General features: G+C 45.3%; 1 protein-coding gene across 1 annotated transcript in view; it reads right to left on the bottom strand.

Annotated features, from left to right (window-relative positions):
- OC90 (otoconin 90) overlaps positions 1-20,980 on the bottom strand; it is a 35,173-nt gene extending 14,193 nt beyond the window's left edge. The window contains exons 1-7 of the mRNA XM_011977106.1: positions 20,947-20,980; positions 16,619-16,711; positions 7,197-7,262; positions 5,802-5,858; positions 2,926-3,100; positions 2,447-2,559; positions 67-195 (exon numbers count right to left, since the gene is read on the bottom strand). Of these exons, the coding sequence (XP_011832496.1) occupies positions 67-195; positions 2,447-2,559; positions 2,926-3,100; positions 5,802-5,858; positions 7,197-7,262; positions 16,619-16,664 (586 nt within the window). The 5' untranslated portion in view covers positions 16,665-16,711; positions 20,947-20,980. The remainder of the gene's footprint in view (positions 1-66; positions 196-2,446; positions 2,560-2,925; positions 3,101-5,801; positions 5,859-7,196; positions 7,263-16,618; positions 16,712-20,946) is intronic.
- Positions 20,981-24,243: the final 3,263 nt, after the last annotated feature.

Genomic DNA, 24,243 nt, shown 5'->3' with positions numbered 1-24,243 from the left:
CTGGTCCCAAACCAGCTCCTGTCCACATCCTCAACCCCACGACTGATGCAGCCAGGTTCTTCCTACCTGGAGTCTGAGCCAGGCAGAAGGAGGTGTCCAGAAGGTTCAGGGAAGAGTTGAGGCTGGACCGAGCCAAGCACTCTATGGCAGCCTTATCACAGGTACACAGCAGGTGCTCACAGTGGTCCCTGGACTCTGCACAGAGCAAGAGCACAGCTGGTTGGAAAGATCTCACCTGGAATCCCAAGAAGTAATGCAAGCTCCAAGACTGAGATCCCCATCTCCCCCACCAAAACCCCATTCCCCTTGCAATCTCCATCTCATTCACGTCAGCTCTATCTCTTTAGGTGTGTAGACCGAAACCAGGCCCATACCCACTCCTCTTCTCTCACACTTGCACCCAGGGCAGCAAGCAATTCCATTGGCTCCACTTTCTTTCTTTCTTTTTTTTTTTTTTTTTTTTGAGACGGAGTCTCGCTCTGTCGCCTAGGCTGGAGTGCAGTGGCCGGATCTCAGCTCACTGCAAGCTCCGCCTCCTGGGTTTACGCCATTCTCCTGCCTCAGCCTCCCGTGTAGCTGGGACTACAGGCGCCGGCCACTTCGCCCAGCTAGTTTTTGTTTTTGTATTTTTTAGTAGAGACGGGGTTTGATGGTCTCGATCTCCTGACCTCGTGATCCACCCGTCTCGGCCTCCCAAAATGCTGGGATTACAGGCTTGAGCCACCGCGCCCAGCCGGCTCCACTTTCAACATGGAGTCTGACCACATCTCCACGCCTCCACTCTACCACACTGGGCAGAGGCCCTGTTGCCTCGTGCCTGGTCATGGTAGTGGCGTCCTAACTACACCCCCCTGTTTCTGCCCTGCTGCTCAATCTACTCTCATCCAGGAGTCAGAATAATCATTTAGAAACTCAGGTCTAACCATGCCTTTATTCTGTTCAGAACCTTCGAGCGTCTTCCCACCTCAACCTACAAGTCTCATTGTCACCTAGAAAATGTCACATGATTGTTCCCCCCACCCACAGCCCCTATTCCTTCTCAGGTTACATCCTCTTCCACTCCCTCCTCATCAACCCATCTCTGTCTCACTTCTCCCCTATTTCTCAACCACACCAGGCATCTCAAGCCTCAGGGCTGGTCCATGAGCTGTTCCTCTGTCTGCTTTGCTCCTCTCCCATATATCTGCAAGGATGCCTTCCCACCCATTCTTTAGGTCGTCCTCAACTCTCGTCATCTCAGGGAGGCTTTTCTTGACCTTCCCATTTAAAGAGAACCCCTCCTTTCCCTCCACAGGCCTTTCCCCTGATTCATTTTCCTCCACAGCTCTTGTCCCTCTCTAACATACTATACAATTTGTTTTGGATAGCTTCAGTGTCTGACAATGGTGAGGACATTCCAGAAGGTCAGGCTATCCCCAACACAGAAGACTGTCTTGCATTGGTGTAGGTGCACAATACATATATGTTGAGTGGATGAATGAATCATGTTTTCTGGGTTCACTGTGCCTCCCACCTGGTGGTTCATACCCACCTCCTCCCCTCAGTTCCTCCTTGATGCTCCATACTCCAGCCAGTCCATGTTATATAGACTTGAGTGTTAGTCAGATCAGGATTCAAACCTTGACTTTGCCTCTTTGCAGCTGTGTGGCTTTGGGCAAGTTATTTAAGCTGCAAACAATGCCCATATCTAAATAGGGTTGTAAGGAAGATCAGAGTTTCTGTGTATAAGCCTATAGCACATAATAAACACACATAAAGTATGGCTCTAATACAGGACCCCCTACATGCTGTGTTCTGTTTTCCCTCCGTGTCTTTGCATATTCTACCTCTTCCAGGGTTGCCTAGAGACATGAAATAAAATTCCTGGAGTCACATAGTAAATAAGGTAGGAGCTGAGATTTGAACCTATGTGTTTCTGATTCTTACTGGTAACCACCACCTCAAGCCTTATTCACATATCACTACTTCCACCTCCACGTCCGTCTCTGAGTTCTTAACATATGCCAGTCCCTGTGCTAACCATTTCACAAGCATTGTGTAGTTTGATTTTCACAAGTAATCTCTGACGTAGGTTTCTCCTCCCCTTTTTGAGCGTCAGAGGAGTTAAATAATTCTGCAATGCTACACAATGTGTAAGTAGCAAACAATTTGCCCTTCCCAAGGTCTCAGGGTTGTAGAAGTATAAAATTATACATCAAATAATTTGCCGATCAGCTAATATTTCAACTCAAAAACATTTATCGTGCATCTACTCTATGAAAGATACAGATGCCACTGATCTAGCTCTCGTGTGATCCAGCCCTCTTGGGGCTCTAAGTGCTGCCAGTGATGCTGCCAGTGGCGATGATGATATGGGAGGATCACAACGCCCTCAGCCTGGTCCAGGCTTGGGGTCCCTGGACTGTCATTTCTGGGCCCAGGCCCCGGGACACCTGGAGACGCTTACCACATATGATCTTCTTGCCGACACAATCGACCACTGTGCTCAGCTTGGCAGGGTCTTGGAGACAGTCCATCTCAGCGGCCTCCTCATAGCACCTGCGGTGCTGGAAGCAGCAGCTGCAGGAAGGCAGGGAAGAGGCAGGGTGAGAGTGTGGGTTAGAGTGAGGGAGGGCAGGCAGCTCATGATCTCTCTGTGTCTCTGGATGGATCCTGGCAGTGGTTTGTTTTGAATATTCAGTGCACTAAAATGAAGTTTTGCATAACAGACATAACACAGGATCTTAATAACTTTCTAGAGTGAGAGCTGATCACAGATGACATTGCCATGTAAAGATGTGTCACCCAACTAGTAGGTAGTGGAATTAAACCCTTTCCTGAGTCCCAAGTCCAGGGGCTTTTCCGTATTTGTGCTCTTGCCAAGGTATCAACCAGACCTCCCATGAGCTCACCTTTTGGTCTTGCTCACCTGTGAAACTCACTTACCTGTCAGATTCATCCACAGGCACCCCTTCCATCTCAAACCTGCAGGCACAACCATAGTCTTCAAAGTCTCGGGGGCAGAGACCAGCCACACACTTCATACCATTGACGAACTGGATCAGCACGGGGAAATTGGTGAAGACAGCCTGCAGCCAGGTGAAGTGGGGGCCCAGGCAATCTGTGGGGATGGGGGACAGGGCCTGATGAGCACTGGGAACTAGACCTAGGAGGGAGTCCCTGACCCCTGGACTTCCTATACCTCAGGCTGATGATGCCGTATCAACCTAGTAAGCACCTACTATGTAATAAGACTGTTTTAGACTAAGCCATCATCCCTGCTGGTTTTCTATCTCACAGCCTTTTATCCGTTCTTCCTTACTAACAAAACTAGTAAGTTCTTAAGGAAGGTGAGCCTTCTCCCTAAGTTCCTGAGGGTATTTCATCATCATTCTCGGCTGGTCATGGTAATCCCATGTCACCAACTGATTGGTCTATGGTTATGCATGTGACCCAGATTTGGCCAAAAAACCTTAAGGGAAAGTCTGTAAGTGTCATCTGGGGAATATTTCTTTTCTAACTAAGAATAAAGGCATGTAGGAAGATCCCTTTGATCGACACCTTTTTTTCTACCTTGAATGTGGATGAGGATGTGGTAGCTGGAGCTGCAGCAATCACATTACAATCAGGAGGGCCAAGTCTACAGTTGAAAAGCCAATACGCTCAGGGTAGTAGTGGAGCGAGACAGACGGAGCCTGCTGGGTCTTTGATACCTGTGTTGAGCTACCGCATGCATCCTGGTGACTTCACACCACTTGAGGTAATGAAATGTCTTTATTCTTGTTGTTATTTATTTTTTTTAAAAAATCAACTTTTATTATAGATTAAAGGATACACAGGCAGGTTTGCCACATGGGTAAATTGATACCTAGGCTCAGGTTCCCAACAATTCCCTCACCCAGGTAGCATGGTACCCAACTGGGGATTTTTCAGCCTATGACCGCCTCCCTCCCTGACTAGTGGTCCCCAGCGGCTATTGTTCCCGTCTTTACGTTCATGTGTGTTTAATGCTTAGCTCCCATTTATAAGTGAGAATATGTGGTATTTGTATTTCTGTTCTTATATTAAGTCACTTAGGATAATGGCCTCAAACTCCCTCCATGCTAAATGCAAATCCAAACTACAATGAGACACCATCTCACACCAGTCAAAATGGTGATTATTAAAAAATCAGAAAACAACAGATGTTGGCCAGGCTGCAAAGAAAAGGGATTGCTTATACACTGGCTGGTGGGAATGCAAACTAGTTCAGCTACTGTGAAAAGCAATTTGGAGATTTCTCAAATAACCTAAAATAGAACTACTATTTGACCCAGGAATTCCACTACTGGGTATATTCCCAAAGGAAAATAGTTCATTCTGTCAAAAAGACACATGCATCTGTATGTTCATTGCAGCACCATTGACAATAGCAAAGACATGGAATCAACCTAGGTTCTCATCAACAGTGGATTGGATAAAGAAAATGTTGCACACATGTCTTTATTATTTGAGTCACTATTAGTTTGTGGAATGGATCTCAAATGATATGGTGATGACACTATAAAACTATAAGCCAATATGGGAAGAAATGTGGTACAGACATTCACAACTTTTAAGCACCCATTAGGTGTCAGAAGCTGCACTAAGTGCTTTCACTAGCACAATAGTTCAGCCTGGCGGAGTGTGTAATGCATTGGAAAGCATTTCCTTTGTCTCTTGTCCCATAGGCCTCCTGTTAACCCTGTAAGGCAGATGTTTTCTGTCACTGCCAATTCATAATAAATAAACTTGCTTTACATTTCACAAACTGAAGGCCAAAGACATGCCCAAGGCATCAACCAGGGATAATGATTTGCCCTAAAGTATACAGCAAACAAAATTGGCAAGAAAACCATATCAACTCTTTCCGACTCTAAAGCTGGCATTCTCCTCCCTATTCTCTACCTTTCTGACTAGAGGATCCTTGAGGGCTGCATGGGTTACCCTTCACTACTGATTTAACATGCACGGGGTCACAAGACAGAGCCTAAGGGAATCAGGAGTAGTTTGTGAGGACCAGTTCCACCTCATTCAAACTTCCTTTCCCATGTTTTGTACCCACAAGGCCTAATTAGAAAAATAAAGACAGAATCTATGCTGATTGAAAAAGCAACACTAAGCTTTATGCATGTGTGTATTTATGTAAATATGCATTTTCATTCAGAAACTTACAAGGCACCTGCACTTGTTATACACACAGTTTAAGCGCTGCCTTATGCCCAGCATGGCCCAACCCCAAAGTAATTCTGAGTGTCTTTGTTCATGTTAATTGTATTATAGTCTTATTTTTTGGGGTACTTTTAGTAATTGATGATAGGAACCATCATAGTGTCCTGATAGTCACGTAATAGATTTTCCGTTGATAAATGGGATACTTGACACACTTTGACATTCTTAAACTTTATATTTACTAGTCAGGGAAGGAAAATAAAACTACTTTGATGTACAGGACTAAGCTCTAGACTCCAAGGAGAGCTCCTCCCTTCTAGTTGGGTGGTCTTGGGCAAGTCACTCAACTCCCTCAGGTTGAGTTTCCTTTTCTATAAAATGGGGATACCATTCCCCTCCTGGAGAGTTGTGAGTAATGAAGTAAGGAATAGGAAGGCACGTGGTAGCTCAGTGGCTCACCCTGCAATAAAAGACACCACTACTCTTGTCAGAACTTGGGTCATCTTGTTGGGTGGTAGCTGTGGAGGCCATGGGAGCTCCGAGGGTTGAGACCAAGGCCCTTGCAATTTCCTTAGATTTTCCACCCATGCCCTGACCTCTGGTGGATAAAAGCAATTTTAGACTTAACTTACCAAAAATTTCAGTCACACTTTCCACATTTTTAAACATCCCACTGAAGAATGTGATATCTAAGTGTGAGAAAGAAAACAAATGAGAGTCTTGGTTTTTCTGTTTTTTCCCCTCCCTGTCCACCCTCTAGGTAAAGTGTACATGAAACCTTTCTTCATTCTCTAAAGACAAATTTGACCTTGGGCTAAGCTAGGTTTCTACTAACACAGGTTACCATGGAAACCTGATAGGGATGAAATGTGAATTCCATTACTGGGCAGCATTGCACAGTGGTAGAAATGACCCCTGGGTGGTAAGGTATATCTGGACTGGCAGGAATTATGGGTGAACTATAAATACCTGGTAGGAAATCATCATAGTGGGTCTTATTCAGTGTGATGACTCTTATAAACGGTCATCCTACTGGGTGTCCTAGAAATTATACCCATGAAGTCATTACTAGATATACTGATTCCTATGGAGAATGAAGCTTCTAAGCTGGGGCTGGTCATACAGCTGCTCCACGTAAGTCCCATTCTCTTGCACCTGAGCTGTTTGTTATCTGGGATACCCAGATAACTGCTGTGTAGATTGCTGTGAAGGCTACTCTTGCTGAAGAGGAGTGGTTGCTGTGGCCTGCGGGTATGCTGTGTTCCTTAGCTTTGATTCTTCTAAATGCAAAGTGTGGCCTGTGAGTCTTAATGTCTAATTAAAGAAGGCCTCCTGGTGGGCATTGCACTTCCTCTAGAAGTTATGCCATTTGGAGAGAGGCCGCTTGTCGTTTGCATCTGAATGGGCCTGATTACTTTGCATGTATGGACTCATGCATGAATAATTCGGTTGACCCAACTCACTGCTCTGAAAGGTTGGAAATCAACGCTTGATTCAGGGCTGACATCACCAACGAATTCACTATGCATTATGGTCTTCAGCCATGCCCACCTTCAGGGACCCACCTGAGAAGTGTTTATAAACTATCGCTGAGAAAATTTTCACTTCCCCGGGAAATAAATATGGATCCTCCTTTTTTACAACCAGAGCAAGCAATATATCATTTATCCCTCTTGGTCTTGCCTTCTTGGAAGCTCAGAGCTCAATCTGAAGCTAAGATACAGTTAAGATACAATTAATATATAACCTTCACATCAGCCCATTTCCTGCCTTCTCCTGGTTTCCCTTTACAGCTGACCTTTGTCTTTGACAGAAATGTTTAGACTTTGTCTCACCTGAGAGACAAAGGGGGTTCAGACACCAGGGGAGGTTGTTGGGGAGATGCTTTGAGTCCCACTTCAATCCCTTTACTTAGAAATGCCACAGCAGTGAGTGGCTCTAAGGTGTATTCAGAAGAGGTCATTTTCTCTGCCAATATCCTAGACAACTTTATACTCTCTCCTAAGAAAAGTTCCAAGAATCCTTACTGATATTGTTTGGGAGTCCTCGAGGCAGCTCCTGTGGAAGGTGTGGGGTGTCCAGAGGATGGCCCCCTATAAATAAGGAAAAGAAAGTAGGGTAAGCACAAACAATGATACCATTCACTTACTGGACTAAGGCCAGAAGGTGACAGTCAGGAAAACAGTGGGAATTCACATAAATTCAATTCCACGCATATTTCCTAGAGCCTGCTATGCACCAGATTAGAACGTAGTTCCTGAAGGAAATAAAGGGATGGCTGGGGTAGCCCTGGTGTCTTATATTGGTAAGCCTTAACAGTGGCATTCTGGTTGGGGATGGAGAGGTTTGGAGACTTATCTTGAAGCCATCTTCGTGTATGAAACATCCTGTTTTATTTAGATTGCAGGTTTGTTTTGGACTTTCTTGACATAAAGCCCAGGTGGAAAGAGGTAAATACATGAAAAATACCCGCAACCTCCAAGGAGTTTATTAATAATAGAGGATACGGGTTTTCCCCAGACTATCAGCATCGGAATCACCTGGGATGCAGACTCCGTAAACATTCTGATTCCTATGCTCTCCCTCAAGTTTGATTCAGCCACTCTGGACTGGGACTCAGCAAGAAGCAATTTTAGCAAGTCCCCAACTAGTTTTGAAGCGGATTGTCCTGAAACCTCACCTTGAGAAATGTTGCTTAGCGTTATAATAACAATAGTGTCCTAGTACTACCAGTACCGAAATACAACCAGCACCTTCAGCCAGCACTTCATCATGCTGGGGGTGTGAAGATGCAGCCCGGGCGAATGGGACAAATATATGGGAGCTGGAACCCCAGGTTGAACACAAATTTGTTCCCTAAAAGCTCTGAGAGCTTATAGACTTGTTCCCGCTCATATTTTCTTTCCCCAGCAATATAAAGCTTGTGAGTAGTTGGAAATGGCCAAAAGAGTTTTGTCTTTCTGCATCAAGTGGAGAGTTATGGAGTCAGCACTGTCCGTCGGACACTGTGTGGAAGCCCTATCAATCTGAAAGTTGCAAAGGGCCATCCTTCACAGAAGCATGTTAGATTAAATCTGTTCAGGAAGATGCCCCCAGGTGGTGTCTGAGTTGGCCTTGCTTGGCTTAGAGCAAGTTTCTCAGCTTCACATTGTTGACATTTTGGGTTGCGAAATTTTCTGTTGCTGGGGATTGTCCTGTGCATTGATATTTAGCAAGATTGTTCTATGCTGTATATTTAGCAAGATCCCTGGCCTCTAGCCACAGATACCAGTAGGAAATCCTTCCATACACAGTTTCCTCTGATAAAACTCATTCCTTTGGAGTTTCCACAACACATAACTGAGAGAGTCACTGAGACTCACCCAGTCCTTCCTAGTGGAGACAAAACCACCACTGGTGAGAGGAGAAACAACAGTGGGTGCTTGTCCTGGCTACCAGTACCAGGCTGGCACTACCAATATACCATCCCCACAAGGTTCCTCAAACTTCAGTCACTAGCATATTGCCTCTACTATTATTTCTTAATGCATATTTTTAAGTCAACTCACTTCTTTTTTAAAGGAGAATTTGATTTACTTTTCAATTATAAAAACGTTTATTTCGTCTGGGAGTTACAGTGACTCTAAATTTGTATGCACATAATAACATTTCTTAATGCAACATTTTAAGTCAACTCACTTTTTTTTTTGTTTTATTAGAGGGTAATTTTATTTACTTTCCAATTATAAAAAATTTGTTTCATCTGAGAGTTCCAGTGACTCTAAGTTTGTATGCACATAATAACATGATCCAAAATATATAAAGCTAATTTTGACATAATTGAAAAGAGATAATTTTAAATCTGTCAGTGTGAGATTTAAAACAAAAAAGCCACGTTGCTTTTAAAAAGGTAAGTATTTTTATTTTTAAAGGAAACTTTTATTTGTAAATGGGAAACTATGGTAAAGTGCTGATTAGAATGAACAAAAAAAGTTATAAAAATTGTGAAACAGTAAATGTTTAAAAATTAGAATTATAAAATGATCATCTATGCATTATTCACTGTCGTCAATGTACCCTGCTATGGTTTGAATGTATGTGTTCCTCCAAAATTTATATCTTAGTACTTAAACCTCAAGGTGATGGTGTTAGAAATTGGGGCCTTTGAGAAGTGATTAGGCCATGAGGGTGTTGCGTTCATACATGAGATTAGCATCCTTCTAAAAAGGCTGGAGGAAAATAGCTAGGTCCATTTGCCCTTCCGCACTTCTTTCACGTGAGGACATAGCACTCATCCCTTCTGCCATGTGAGAATAAAAGGAGAAGGCCCTCACCAGACACTGAATCATTTGGTGCCTCAATCTGAGACTTTCCTGCCTCCAATACTGTTAGAAGTAAAATTCTGTTCTTTATAAATTACCCAGTCTGTAGGATTTTGTTATAACAGCATGGACAGACTAAGCTAAATTTGACAGAATTGAAAAGAAAAACTTTCAAATATGTCAGTGAGAAAAATTGTTTTAAATAAGCCACCTCACTAAAAAAAGGGTCAATATATTTTTCTTTTAAAGCAAGCTTTTATTCATAAATGGAAAACCATTGTAAAGGCCCAGGACCCAGGGCACACAGAAGGAACTGAGAGCAATTCGGGATGGTTGGAGTATGGAGACCAAGGCGGGCATGGTCCCAGCTGCACTAACCCGCTGTGGTTCCCCAAACACGCCTCACATTTTCACAGCATTAAGTCCTTGCTTTTGCCTCTTTCCCATCTTTCCTGACTGAAAAACCCTTGTCCTCTAATGACTCTGTGCAGCTTCTCCCAAAACCCCTTACCCCCTTAGCCACACTCTGCACCTTAGCTGTTCTTCTATCAGCATCAATAAGTATCATCAAGGGAATGGACAGAATGACCAGGGTCCTCGTCCTTCAATCTGGAAAGTCTCAAGGTGACTCTTTTGTCCCCACTCCCCCCTCTTTTACAGGTAAAATATCGGAGGTTTAGAGAGGTGGCACCTGCTGCAGCCACAGAGCACAGCAGGAAAGTGAATAAGGATCAGTGTTTGGCCAACTTCATCACAAGGGAGGGCTGAGGCACAGTCTACAGGAGGGCAGCTGCAACTCCCCATGACCCATCTCCCCAAAGGGCCTGCCTGCAGGGGGCCTGAGGCTAAGGCAGCCACAGGGTGTGTAGGTTAGGAGGCTGCTCTTCAACCTGCTAAAGGTGTCTGTGTCCCCAGAGATAATTCCATGATGAGTTTGCCCCCCAAGATAATTCCATGATGAAATGATGAGGTTGATGATGAAGGTGATGTCCAATAATGCAACCCACATGTTAATGAAGAGGGGAAAGGGAACAGTGGACGTAAGAAGTTGTTAATGATAATAGTAACAAATAACTGGCATAACCTTTAAGCACCTGTAGCATGCCTTCTGATGTCATTTCCCTCCACCTTTACAACACTTTTTTGTGTCAATGTGACCAAATCTTGCAGACCTAAGTTTGTCTCCTACCACTCCAGTGCTCCAAACCTTCTGTGATTCTCTAAGATCTCCAGCTTCTTAATGAGTAATCAAGGCTCTTGGGGAAGCAGCTCAGTCTAGTGATCAAGCCTGGAAAAAGACCCAGTCCAACCAGCTACGTGCCTCAAGATCTCATGCAATTCAAAACTTGCATCCTTTATGTTTTCACAGTGGATACGTGCAGAGTAAAGGGCTCCGGGTCAGGATGTATGAATGCATAACGGTGATTGTTTAGAAGGATATTAGGGAGCAGGAAGGAGTGTTGATCTTATAGCCATGATAGTAGCATTTTTTTCTGTTCTCCCACCCTTTCATTCTCTGAAGATGTAAAAGTGTGCCTGCTTTAAAGCAGCTTTTTGTTCTCTCAGAACATTGATAGTATTTTGTAAAATGTTCTCAATTAATAGCCTGATGTACCTGAGGATGGACTGCCCTTTCTGTAGATTTTTTAGCTGTATAATCTTCTTCACAACTTCCATTCCCAGGTTATTGGTTTGAGGTTGCATTTCCCAGCATGAGCTCAAGCCAAACCATTTAATGAACAATTACCTGTCGCCATGGCCCTGTGATATGGCTGTAACGTATCACAGATGATAACTTCTTCAGCTGCCATCTTTGGACTGCTAAGATGGGTGCCAGTATCCATTATTTTGAACTATTTGTATAAATTGATGTGCCATTAGCGTTTTCTATTGTACCATCTCACCTCTATATGATTCAAATTCACGTAAGATATGACTGCATTATAAGGGTTTTTTGTCCAACAGGCCTGACTTAAAACCTTACCTCTACCATTGTGTCACCCTAACAAGTCACTTAACTCTCAAAGCCTCATTTTTCTGTTGGATAGAATGGAAGTAATAAGCCTTACCTCACTGGATCATTACAGAGGCTTTCTAGGTAAAGGGTCAGCAGGAGCAAAAGCCGAAGGGTCTGGAAGCAGTTGGCTGTGGGTAAGGCAGGCTGGCAGGAAAGAAGGCTGCAAAGGGAGGAGGATGTCAATGATGTGGACCTTGGAGACCTCACGGGGGGAAGCTGTGGAAGGTTCTCAGTAGGCACAGTGACGGTGGAGTCATAAGAATGCATGATCCATGAAGACTTGCTCACTAGGGGTGGGTAACTTTGGAATCTGTCACTCATGTTCTCAGTAACATAAGCCTCTTCCTGGGACATGGGACATGTCCTACCTCTAAGTAAGATCCCAGGGATGTGCACAAAACTCACTGAAGCCACCTCTGGCTTAAGGATTCTGAGAGGCTGCAGTGGATGGAAATAGACACTGAATACATCAGGAGACCAGGTTAGAAGCTTTGCTTTCCTACATGCGGGCTGTGAGACTTCGGGCACATGGTCTTTCCACATTGAGCCTCACTTTGATCCTCTGTAAAATGAGACAATTGTATCTGCCTGGCAAGATGCTCCCAAACACAAAATGACTCAATGTATATAATATAACTGCATAGGCCAGGCGCGGTGCTCACACCTGTAATCCCAGCACTTTGGGAGGCCCAGGCAGGCAGAACACCTGTTCAAGACCAGCCTGACCAACATGGAAAAACCCCATCTCTACTAAAAGTACAAAATTAGCTGGGCCTGGTGGCACATGACTGTAATCCCAGCTACCCAGGAGGCTGAGGCAGGAGAATTTCTTGAGCCCTGGAGGTGGAGGTCGCTGTGAGCTGAGATCAGGCCATTGCACTCCAGCCTGGGTAACAAGAGTGAAACTCTGTCTCAAATAATAATAATAATATTAATAATATAACTGCATAATTCCAGGCTCATGGACGATCTCAACAGTCTGCATTTGTTTTTCACATTGAAGAAGGGAAAACCAACAGAGTTTAAAGAGATCTAAAGACGATCCTATTCAGCCTCCACTCTAGAGATGAGAAAACTGTTGGATAGAACTTGAAGGCAGGCTGGGAACTGCCATCTGGGATTCCTGACCCCCAGCCAAGTGCTCGCACTGTTATCCCTCCTCTGGCTATGCTGTTCCCTGCAGTCCTCACACTTGTCCCTACATCCAATTTTATTGTCTCTCTTCTCCCTCTTTTTTTTTTTTTTAAATAGTGAATAGAGGTTTATTTGGCTCGTGGTTCCTCAGGCTCTACACAAAACATAGTGCCAACATCTGTTCATGGTGAGGGCCTCAGGAAGCTTACAGTCATGGTGGAAGGCAAAGAAAAGCCAGTGTGTCACATAGTGAGAGAGGGAGCAAGAGAGAGGAAAGAAGTTCCCCACATTTTTAAACAGCCAGTCTCCGTGAGAACTCACTCATTACCATGGAGATGGTGCTAAGCCATTCATGAGGGATCCAGCCCCATGTACTCACCTATCTAACTCCTATCCAATTCCTGCCTTCTCTTTAGCCAAGCTCAAGGACACCTTCTACAATTATTCCTAGGCTAATGAGACCTTCCTTTTGTGAAGCTTTGGCATTAATGTGTATCATGGCACAGAAGAAAAAGCATGGGCTTTGGAGCACAACAAATGCGAATCCACATTCCAGCTCAGTAACTTCTTGGTTTTGTGACCAGGAGCAAAGTTCTATATCTCTCTGACTCCAGTCTTCTCATCTGTAGAATGGGGATAACTATTTGTGTGTTTATATCACAGGACATTGTGAGATTACATGAAATCTTACTGAGAGATGACATGAAATAACATGTGGACTCTTGGTGGTAATGTGGGAAATGGGGTCCAACTTAAGACCGAGGACTGCAGACCCAAATCTTTGCAGGGATGGGCAGATAATGTAAACGAGTAGCAGTCCAATGCTGGGAAGCAATAGGGAATGGTGGGGACTGTGGAGAACTAGACAGACCCAAGTTACAGCAAGACAGGCAGTTGTGACTCAGCACCGGGGCTTGAGAAAGGAGTCTCACCGTTTTTATTTTTCAAAAAATATTTTTTTTTGAAATCTGAGTATTTTGGTAAAATCTTCCAATTTTAAACTCTTGGCTCAAATTTAAAATAAAATATTTTGTGGACTAAGCAAAACAGGCTGATTTTGGTTTGAAGGTGAAAGGAAGGTGCTTTGTAAGATTGCTTGGGAGGGCCAGTGCTCCATCTAGGGGCAGGGGTGGGAGCTGACCACGCATTTCTCAGGTTCCAGTGCCAGCCATGTATTCCCTTTGCCAGGTTCTCGGAATGGTTCCCATGAACAGGGAATTCCCTCCCACCTGAGAACTACAGGCTTCGAGGGGACTGTGGCCTGTAAAATGCAAACTTTCAGGCAGGGAGGGAGACTCGTGACTTCAGTTCCATTTGAGCCCTTGTCACAAAGCCCATGTAATAGATCTGGCACATTTTTCACTGGGCATAATTGCCTTGGAAATTAATCAGCATAATAACCAACAGCTAAGAATACCTGTGGCCCACTTCAGCAGCAGTAGTAAAATCTTGCCTGCTTCTTGGCAATTACTGCGCTTTATTCCTTTGTGCAACTGATAATTAAGTTCCTCTTCGGGAGGGTGGGTGGTAGTCTTATTACCTACAGATGTTCATAAGGTGTGCTTTCTCCCCCACACTCACACTTCCTTTCAGGATATAGATGCCCACACGTTATTGTCAGCAATTAAAATAGCCACCCTGGATGTGAAACTCTTTATCCCCAAGGACTAAATTAGTTCACTCACAAAGTCCAACAGTGCAGTTTAGGGAGATGCACGGTTAGAGGCAATGTAAGGACAAAACTCGCCAGAATGACACTGATTCTGATTCGGTAAGTTTGATACATGCAGAAGATGATGAGCATCTGTCCTGTTCCAGGAGCAGGACACTGTGTTTTGCAGGCATCACCTTGTCTGATCCTCTCCTCAGTACTGTGAGGCACATTCTGTCATTACCATTTTATAGACAATGAAACCGAGACTTCTGGATGAAGCTATAAAGCTTTTTCTCACCCAGTACGTGTGGCCTTCCTTGATCTGGCCCCTGCTGCCTCTGCTGAATCATCTCCTACCTTGAACTTCATGCTCCAGAGATGCTGGAAAGCTTAGGTTTTCTGGACAGCAAGCTACTTGCCATCCTGCCTTTGCTTGTACTGCACCCTGGGGCCTGGGATGCCTTCCTCTTGTCTGTTCCTCTCGAATTACTGACTCTCACTGACATTTTATGGTTCCATTCAAAGTTCAAGGAGCCCTGCCTGACCCTCGACCTGGTCTGGGTCTGGGACTCTGCCCCTGTGCTAGCATAATGTTGCGGACATCCTTTTCTCATTGCACCTGTCACTTCATGTTGCAATGATCTGTTTATGTAACTGTTTCCCCACTAAACTAGGGACTTGAAGGTAAGCACTGTGATGTATGTAATATATTGATATATGTATATACTTACATTACACATATATAACAGAAACCACAAGTTCAATCGATAACTGTTTAATGAAGGACTGAACATGCAATAGTTGAACCACACCATCAAATGGCCAGTGAGAGGTGGCCTGCTAGAGTCAGAGAATCTTAGTCTCGCAAACTTGAAGCAAACTTAGAATATAACATCTTTAGATAGTGGAATGATAATGTCTATTAGTGCTTTAGAATGGGATTTCATGGTATTATGTATTCTACCAAAAAGATCAACCAGGATTGCACAAAACCCACCTTTTTCCTCAGGTCCCTTCTCGGAGGATCTGGAAGGAAACAAACACGCAGAGGACAACAGGGAAGTGGGAGCCAACACATGGTGGTGTGATGTGGGGGCTGCAGCATGAGCTTCAGTGCAGAACTCCCAGACAAAGGAAGCATGTGCTTAGGTGGGAAGGCCAAGGGATCTCCCCCTCCTAATGCAAATGTGGCCACCATCCCACTGGCTGATGCCTGCCCTCGGAAGTCACAAGGCAACTCCAAGTGAGAGGAGAGGAAGCACAGCTGTTGCCCTGGCTGTGTTGAGGGAGCCAATGTGCAAGCTGCTCCCCATCCTGCTGCAAGGATAGAGACCCCTGGAAAGACCTCACCATGCACAGAGGCCCTCCCCATGGTCAACACGCACATTGTCTTGTATCTGACTCAGATTGCCACTGGGGAAGCCATGAGAACGGACCTTGCTGCAACTACAGGAAGCATAACTGACCGAGGGCCTACAGCTATGCTTGGAAGTCCAAGGCAGGGTTCATAGAGAGGCCTCGTTCCCCTCATGCCTGCGACCAGCCAATGTCCCAGGGCAGGTAGGTATACCACAGTGGGCAAGGCTCCTGGGGCACACGGGACTCCTCCGGCTCCTCTTGGATGACCTTGCCAGCTTACACATCTAGGGCACGTTCACCTGCCCTCTGCCCATCTCCTTCACGTGCAGAACTTTCTGAAGGTCTCTGCCTTTCACGGTTGCCAGTCCATGTTTTTCCTCACAGGTGTTTCCTCTACTGAAATCTGCACACTTGATCTAGTTTGGGCTTCTGTTTCTCAGAAGACCCAGATTCAGACACCATTCCCACATCTTTCCGTCAGAAGCCTCCACAACAGACCTTCCCTGCTACAGTGTCTGGGCCCAGAGTTGGTGAATTTGTTGGGCAAGCAGTCTTATCTCAGTGGTGGTCACAAACTTAGCCCTGAAAAAATTGGGGCTGCACGTACAGCATGTTCAATTCATACGTAAGTGGACACGATTGCACGTAAACTTTCTATGATTGTAATTTTTTGAAAAGTAGGTGTCAACATTTGAGAAGAAAATCCCTTGGGAGGTACCAAAAATGTTTGTAAACATTTATAATCATAGAGCATATAATTGTCATTTTTGTCACCACAAGATAGTTGCAAACTAATAAAAGAGGGAAGAAATAAAGCAAGAAGACAGAAAGGAATATGTTTAATTATCTCAATTTTATAGAAAAATAAGGACATTTAAAAGATACGTAGGAAAGATGGTGGGGATGGGCATGTTAAAGGGACAGTATTCATATCAAGTAATTATATGCTAAGCTGGAACTATGGTGTAAAATATCGTTACTCACCAGCACGGGGGATCATCAGCACACTCGTGAGGAGAAACGCAATCATAGCAGGAGAGCAAAGGATAGGGCTTAGGCAGCAACTGGGACAGACTCCTGGAAGAGAAGCCAGTGGAATAGGATGGATGCATTTTCAGAATTCCCATGAAGGAACCCACAGGACCCCCATGTCCTTTCTTGGTCCCACAAAGCATGTGGTAAAAGGAGAAAGCCCTGACAGGCTGCAGGTTCCCGTTTTACCACTAACTGACAGTGTGCCTCTAAGAACACTATGTTCCCTCCTTGAGACTCAGTCTATCCATCTGTAAAATGGAAATGTAGCCATGAGCTCCCTGAAGACACAGCCGTGGTTTTCTGTACTTACTGATTGATTCCATGGTCATTTATTCGAGGCCTGCCTCGTGTCAGGCATCTAAGGATTGAAGATCCAGGAATGCAAAGTGAGGAAAACACACTCCTTACCTCTGAGTTGCTCATAGACTAATGCGGAAGGGAGGCAAGGTAACAAGTGCTGTAGTTTGACTTTTGTTAATTGAATTTTAAACAGCCCATATATTATGATATTCCAGCATTCCCAATACACCTTTGACATATACGCTTTGAACCTTTCAATGATCACTTGACATGTAAATAAATCCAACAACCACATGGTGGCGCTGCATGCTAGCAAACAAAGCTTTTCCTGCAGCATCTCCCTCTTCCTTCCCTTCCTTGGCTTTTGAGAGTTTTGAATACTTTGTTGCGGTCCTGAGAATAGATACGCCTCAGAGGATGCTTTGGGGACAACGGGGCGAAGTGGGCAGAGTCCAGCAACCCTACAGCTTTTCAACTGTAGCTGCCGTCTGCTGAGATCAGCAAATAATTAACTTCAAAAGGCCCTCAACGGACTCTATCCAGTCCATTATATATTTAACGGGGGTGAGGTGGTGATGGGGGTGGGGGCAGGGAAAAGACCAGAGGGATTTTAAAATAGTTTTTGCCCCCTTAGAATATAACTCCATAAATAATGTAAATACGGTCGGTTGACTTGTGCATATTCTGCTTTTAGAACATGTTTTTGGGACAGCGTGTGAATGATAACACATCTTGATCCATACCACCCTGGTGGCACACACGGGGCTGCTGGATAGGGTTGTACATGTTGTGCACTGCACAAAAGCGCTTGGTCGGGGGGTCAGCTAGATTCTGAAAAAGCCAGTGCTTGACTCTGAAGCTTGTCCTCTGCAGTGTTGCATTAATCCGAAGGAAGGAGCACTTTCTAAAATTTGTTCTCCCAGAGGCCAAGCCTGCCCCATACTCTGGTGGTGCTGCATATGTACCCAGGGCTGTGGCGGGTCACGCTGCCTGTGAGCGAGGCTTGTATTAGGGAAACTGTCCCAGAGGAGAAGACAGTGTAAGTTGTACAATCACTACTCTATGGACCTATCCCAGGGTCTAGCACAAGCTCTGGTGGCTGCAAAATAAATGTTTGTTGAATGAATTTCTTTGAAAAGGGTAGAGGGTAAGTTCTTTGAGAGTCTCACTCAGGTCAAGAATTCTCTAGTAATCTGGTTACTGCCTTATTGGTACAACGCTCTGCTTAGAGCCTTTTTTAGCTACACAAATTCCCAAAGTCGGTTAATTTTCAAGGTTAGACCGTCTCTCTCTGTTTGGTGGAAATTCAGTTCTGAATGATTCCTTCTCAGGCCATGAAACAAGACTGAAAATTAAGGGGGAGACAAAAGAGGTCTCCAAATGGAAAGTGATACGCCCTGGAAACTCTGTGGTTAGCAGAAGGCACTTCAGAGGAGCCCGGAGACCTCATTGAAATGATACCCACGTGAATGGGGCCAACATGAACTTGGACAATGTAGTCACTTTCTGCCACTTAGTATGTCAGGCATTTTACTGTGACCATCACACTGTGACAGGTTGCCAGCATGTCTGAACTTGGAGTGGCACTGCGATCTTCTAGTCCAAGCTCTTATTTTACAGGTGAGACCATTGAGGCTCAGAGGCTGGCAAATCATGGCAAGAATGTCCTACTTCCCAGGTCTCCTGACTCCCAGTCCAGTGTCATCATAATAACAGTACCTATCTGTGAGGTTGTTGTGAAGACTGAAACGAATTAATCTTTGTGAGGCACTTACAACAGTACCTGACATAGAGAAGTTGCTCAAAAACATGAAGAATTACAATGATGGCATCTGGCTCGGGGTTAAAAGCTCAACAAGTAGTAGCTGCTACAATGAAGGCCTTTGTGCTGTTCCCTAATCCCTTGTAAGAGTGGAAGGCCCTGTCTGGTGAATGAAGAAGAGTGATCAGTTTCACACAGTGGATCTCTGCTTTTCTTTTGTGACTCGTGTTTCAGGGGTGCATTCCCCTGGGTCATTCTCCAGCTCAGGTAAGACGGCCTGAGGGTCAAGTTCCATTACCTCCTTGAATATGTTGATGGAATGCAAATGAGCCAAAATGACTTTATTAGAGACATAATTTTGACTCTGCTCTAATTTATTTTTGCAATAAGTTATAAGGAGGTGTGATTGGGGGGTTCAATGGGCAGAGTTTCAGAAGGGGAAGATGAAAAAGTTCTGGAGGTGGACAGTGGCAAGATTGCACATCAGTATGAATGGACTTAATGCTCCTCAACTGGCTAACATGGTCAATATTATGTTATGTATGTTTTACCACAACTTTTTAAAAAGTAAGTAATAAACTTGATGACCTTACTCCTTTAAACACAAGATGTCATGGATTGGGTCATTCTTTGTGTCAAGTGTTCCACTGAGCATGCCCCACTTGATGTTAGGTGGCAATCCTCTAAGACTTTGGCTATCAAGGCACCTCACTTTCCAGACCAGGAGCTGGGGCTCAGAGACGGGGAATCACTTGCAGGGTGGCCCTTGCCCAGAAGGGGGCGCTCTGGCAATGACCAGACCCAGGTGGGCCAGTCTGACTTGTCCTGGCTCCAACACCCTAAACTGCCAGGCAGTCCTTGAGACAAACTAAGCAGCCCAGTGGTGATTCACTGCATAACTGTCACAATTATCAGTAGCACTTGCTTGGGAGGACCCTTAGGTTGGCCAGCTTCTTGCTGGGTTGTGGTGAAACACAGCAGGTGACAGCTCCCCCGCTGAGTGCCAAGAAGGGAAGTCAGCGCCAGCCAGAAGGTGCCAGTTAGAAGCACATGGTCAGCCCTGGGCAACAGTGAGGATGACCCGAATCCAGGGTACATGCACATTAGGGTATCTGGGGGGGATGGGGCAGGGCTGCTTCAGAAATCCAGTATCCTCCTGTTGGCCATGTCAGACACCCTTGGCTGGGGGGCTGTGTCTACCTGGAGGAAAGACCTCCTTCTCCTAATTTGCCCAAGGAAGCCTCTGGGACTGTGATGGTCTCGTGGGTCAGTATTGTCCTTGTGGGCCTGAGAAGGCTCCCGAAGCCTTGCTTTGGTCTGTATGCCAGGTTTGGAGTCCCGGCTTCCCAAGCTGTCTCCCAGTGGCCGGTCTCATGGCAGCATAGCCAGTGTCTGATCCCAAGGCCTTGCTGTTCGGATAGACCTGGGCTGGGGTCGGGGAGTTCAGGCTCCGCCTTTTGCTTGTCGAGTGTCCTGAGCCAGGGCACTCATTTTCCTGGGCAGTGAAATGCATGTAATGGTGTTTTTTCATCAGAGAATTGTGAGGGTTAAATGTGATAAGTCTTATAAAGGTAGAACACCATCTCTGGCACGTGCTACGTGCTCCGTGAGGACTGCCCATAATTAATGCTGATTGTGTTTCCACACCGGGTGCCCTAGGCAGGGTCATTGCACCACACAGGCTTGTAGTGTCCTCACTAATGTGAAGTGGTGGATTTTTTCCCCCAGGTAAATTCACCAGGTGCTATCTGTCTGGCATTGCGTCTTTTCACAGACAAGCTCAGAGCGATTTGGGTTTCTAGCTATATCCTGGAGCAACATCCAGGTCTCAGACAGCCCTAAGAGCATCCCCCCGCAACCTTATCCTTCAATCATTTATCTCCTTATTTCCCCTCCATTCTTCTCTCCCTTCCTCCCTCTTTCCCTCTGCCCCTCCCTCCCTTCTACCCTCTCTCCCTCCCCTCTTTTCTTCCTTCATCAATTTCTCCCTTTTTTTCCCTCCCTTACTTCCTCCTACCCTTTCTGCCTCCTTCCGTCTCCTACTCATTTCCCTCCCTCCCTACCTCTTTTCCTCTATCCCTCCTTCTCCCCCTCCTTCCCATTCTCCCTCCCTCCTTCTCTTGGCTCCCATTCATTTCCCTCCTTTGCTTGCTATCTTCCTCCCTCCCTCCCCTGCTCTCTGTCTCCCCAGCCATCAGGAATAACAGGTGCCTACCGTGAAGGTTCCACTGGAGTGCAGCTGGATGAATGATGCTAGGGTTTGAACAGGTGCAGACCGAGTCCTTTATACCCCAAGAAAAGACCCTTAGCCATGTGATGCCTCTCCCCACTCCTCACATCAAGAAGGAAGCCTTTCATGAATGTTGGCAGGTGGGCTGCCTCTGAAGGGAGGAGGCATCATAATACTATAGCTTGGAACAGGTGAAGGCTCCATATTAAGAGGCCCCATCTTGAGCCTCAGAGGAGACCCAGGCTCTAATTAGAGAACAATGGGTTCCCTGTTCTACCCCACCTCCCCTCAAAGGCTAGGAGGCCCATGGATTATGTCTCAGGGTCATCATGGGAACTCTCAGGGGATGAAAGACTGATGAAAGTCACGTGGGCTCTCCTGCAAGATAAAGGGCTGGCTTTGTCTGGTCTAGTTCATTCTTTAGCAAGAGGATCTGTAGCATGATTCTTCTTATGTGTTATTGGCCTCAGACCTGGGAATTTGATGCTTCTTTCCTTTAGGGCTTTTCTGCCCAAGCTGTGGGGCAGGGTGAGGTGGGGCTTTATAATCAGACACCCTAGGTTCTTCTGCCAGCCCTGCTACTGAGTAGCAGTGTGACCTTGAGCTTGTCACTGCTCAGCTGTAGCTTCCACATCTGTTAAATGGGCTTAAGCCTACTAGGATTGTGAGGATGAAGAAAGCCATATACAGTGTGTGGTATGGGGGCTCATTAAGTCCTAGTTCTTTCTGTCGCTTCTTCATATCCCCTTGCCAAGTGTTTCCTTTCCTGATTTTAACAAGGAAAACTGGCATTTATTGAGTGTGTGTAATGTACCACAAATTTTTTTTAGGATTTTGCCCTCATCATCCCTGCAGCTGCTCTTCTATTGCTGCTTTCATAATCCCAGGTGCAATGATGAATTAGCTCCACTTTACAGATGAGAAAAAACGGTGTCATTGAGGTTGAGGCATTGTAGAGGGTCATGTGTGATGGGAGCATTCTGGGATGCAGGTTAGCCTGGCTGTGAACCCTCTCAGTTGCTCTCTCTGTGGCCACCTCCTGAAGAAGCAGGACTCTTCAAATGATTAAATCAGGGTGCATTTGAGTCTCTATGGAAGAACCCACTGAAGGGTTTCTTCAAATAAGTAATTACTCTCGTGCATTGAGGCTTGTGTTTGTAGATCATTAACTGTTGTTCAGCATCTCATGTGATTTCAGGAATGAAGATGCATTGTCTGTAATCTTTTCTCATTAGCACCAAAGACCCACCATCTCCAAAATGAGTAAGCCTATGGGCATCTATGGCTCAGTGCAGCAAAATCCATCTTTTCAGCATCTCAAGAGCATGACTGAGATTGTTATTATGCTCAAGAGCATAACTGAGATTGTTATGATGCCTGGGCAATGCAAAGGCATAACAATCAGCATAGGTATCTTGTTCGAGACATTTCATGGGGTTCTGAGGAGGATCATTTTTTCCCCATAGCTTACAACAGAGTATCTTAATCTTAGCACTGTTGACATTTGGGCCAAATTATTCTATTTTTTTTGTAGGAGTTGTCCCGAGCATTGCAATATTGCAGGTCTCTACTCAACAGATACCAGTAGCACTCCCTACCTTGTTGTGACAACCAAAAGTGTCTCCAAACATTGCCAAGTGTACCCTGGGGGTCAAATTACCCCTGATTGAAAACCACTGGCCTTCAATATCCCTGGAACCTTGGTTTTTACCATTCTGTTGGTGGAATAAGATGAGAGTGAAGTTTTCACAGGAACCCAGACATAAGAGGAAAAAGTCTGTTCTAAATGAGAGTTAAAAATTTTAGATTTCATTATGATAGCACCTAAACATCTCCTTCACACAAACCCACAGCACTAGTGCACCTGTGCAGAAATAGGGAGCCACACAAACACACACACACACACACACACACACAAACACACACACACACACACAAACACTTAGAGCCATGCACCGGGGCCAAGAAACAAACACAATCTTTCTCCTCTCTCTCCCTCCTCCTCCCCGTTTCCCTCTCCTCTTTCCCTTCCCTTCCTTCCTTTCCCTCTCCCTCATCTTCTCCCTCTCCCTCCCTCCTTCTCTCTGTCCCTCTTTTTCTTTCTCTTGACAACTTAGCTGGTCTTCTGGGCATGAATGAAATAAACAGAAATGTGCCTGCACCTTTGCTACCTGGAAGAATGCAGTTTAATGACGTTACGCATGTAACTGCACAATCTCCTTCATCAGAGCAGATACAGTCACTGTCCCATCTCTTTCACCTCATCTGTTAACCACTGGTGGCCACATATGCACAAATTAGTAGGAGCTCCAGATCAGTAGCACCCCCTGAGGCTTTCTTATTGCCCTAGCTATCCCCTAAATCAGGACACATTCAGCTCAGAAGGGGTCAAACCTTCTATGAACTCCAGGAGACCAGTTGGACTCCAGGCAGTGGTCAGCCACTCCTGGGCCCTGTTTTCCTCCTGCCATTGCTGCTGTTGTGGCTGATGGTGTGACTGTAGAAAACTGGCCCCAGGGAGTCCTCTGAGCCTCTGTTCTTGATGCTAGGTAAGATCCCTGCATAAGCCTCAGAGGTATTCCGCATTTGAGCTTCTTAAAGATTATAGTCATGCTCAGTTATTATTTCCAAAGTATGGGGTAACTGGGTCCACATGGGTTTCCCCACAAGTGAATAGCCCCAGTCTTGGGCCCAAGCCATCCATCCATTCTTCACCTTCCTTGATGATAAGTTACTTTTTGGGGAACCTTGAGGACCCTTCCCTGTCAAAGGTCCTTAATTAATATCCATGCAGGTGTTCAATCAATTAACCCATACTCAGTGAGTTTGCTTGGTTTCTATTCAGGTGGAAGTCCCTTTGCCTCTCAGAAAATTTGCTGTATCCTCTTCATCTTTGCAAAAGTCATGATGACATATATTTGTGAGCCTGACGTTTGCATAACTTGGAGAGTCTTTCAAGTGTTCTGGAGAATAAAAAGAAATCTTTCTGCGTATGATTAGAAAGAGAAATGTCTAGCTGCTCCTCTCTCCAATGTCCAAGTTCTACCTCCCCAGGTACCCTGTGGTTCACGGGAGTGCCAGGGCACTCAGGGGTCTTCCAATGGGGGAAACTGTTTTCTACTTAGATGAACAGAAAGTGACTTTCCTCACCCAAGGGCAGCCATGGATCACAAGAGGGTAAAAAAACTGATGGCCCAACAGAGTCCTAAGGCAAGAGAGTGGAGAAGGAGCACTAAGCACATCAGGAGAAAAGTTGTCCCTGGTAATGAGGAATAATGAGTC

This window comes from Mandrillus leucophaeus, unplaced genomic scaffold (assembly GCF_000951045.1).
Source record: "Mandrillus leucophaeus isolate KB7577 unplaced genomic scaffold, Mleu.le_1.0 Scaffold173, whole genome shotgun sequence".
Classification (NCBI taxonomy): domain Eukaryota; kingdom Metazoa; phylum Chordata; class Mammalia; order Primates; family Cercopithecidae; genus Mandrillus; species Mandrillus leucophaeus.
This window is presented reverse-complemented; position numbering and strand designations above follow the sequence as displayed.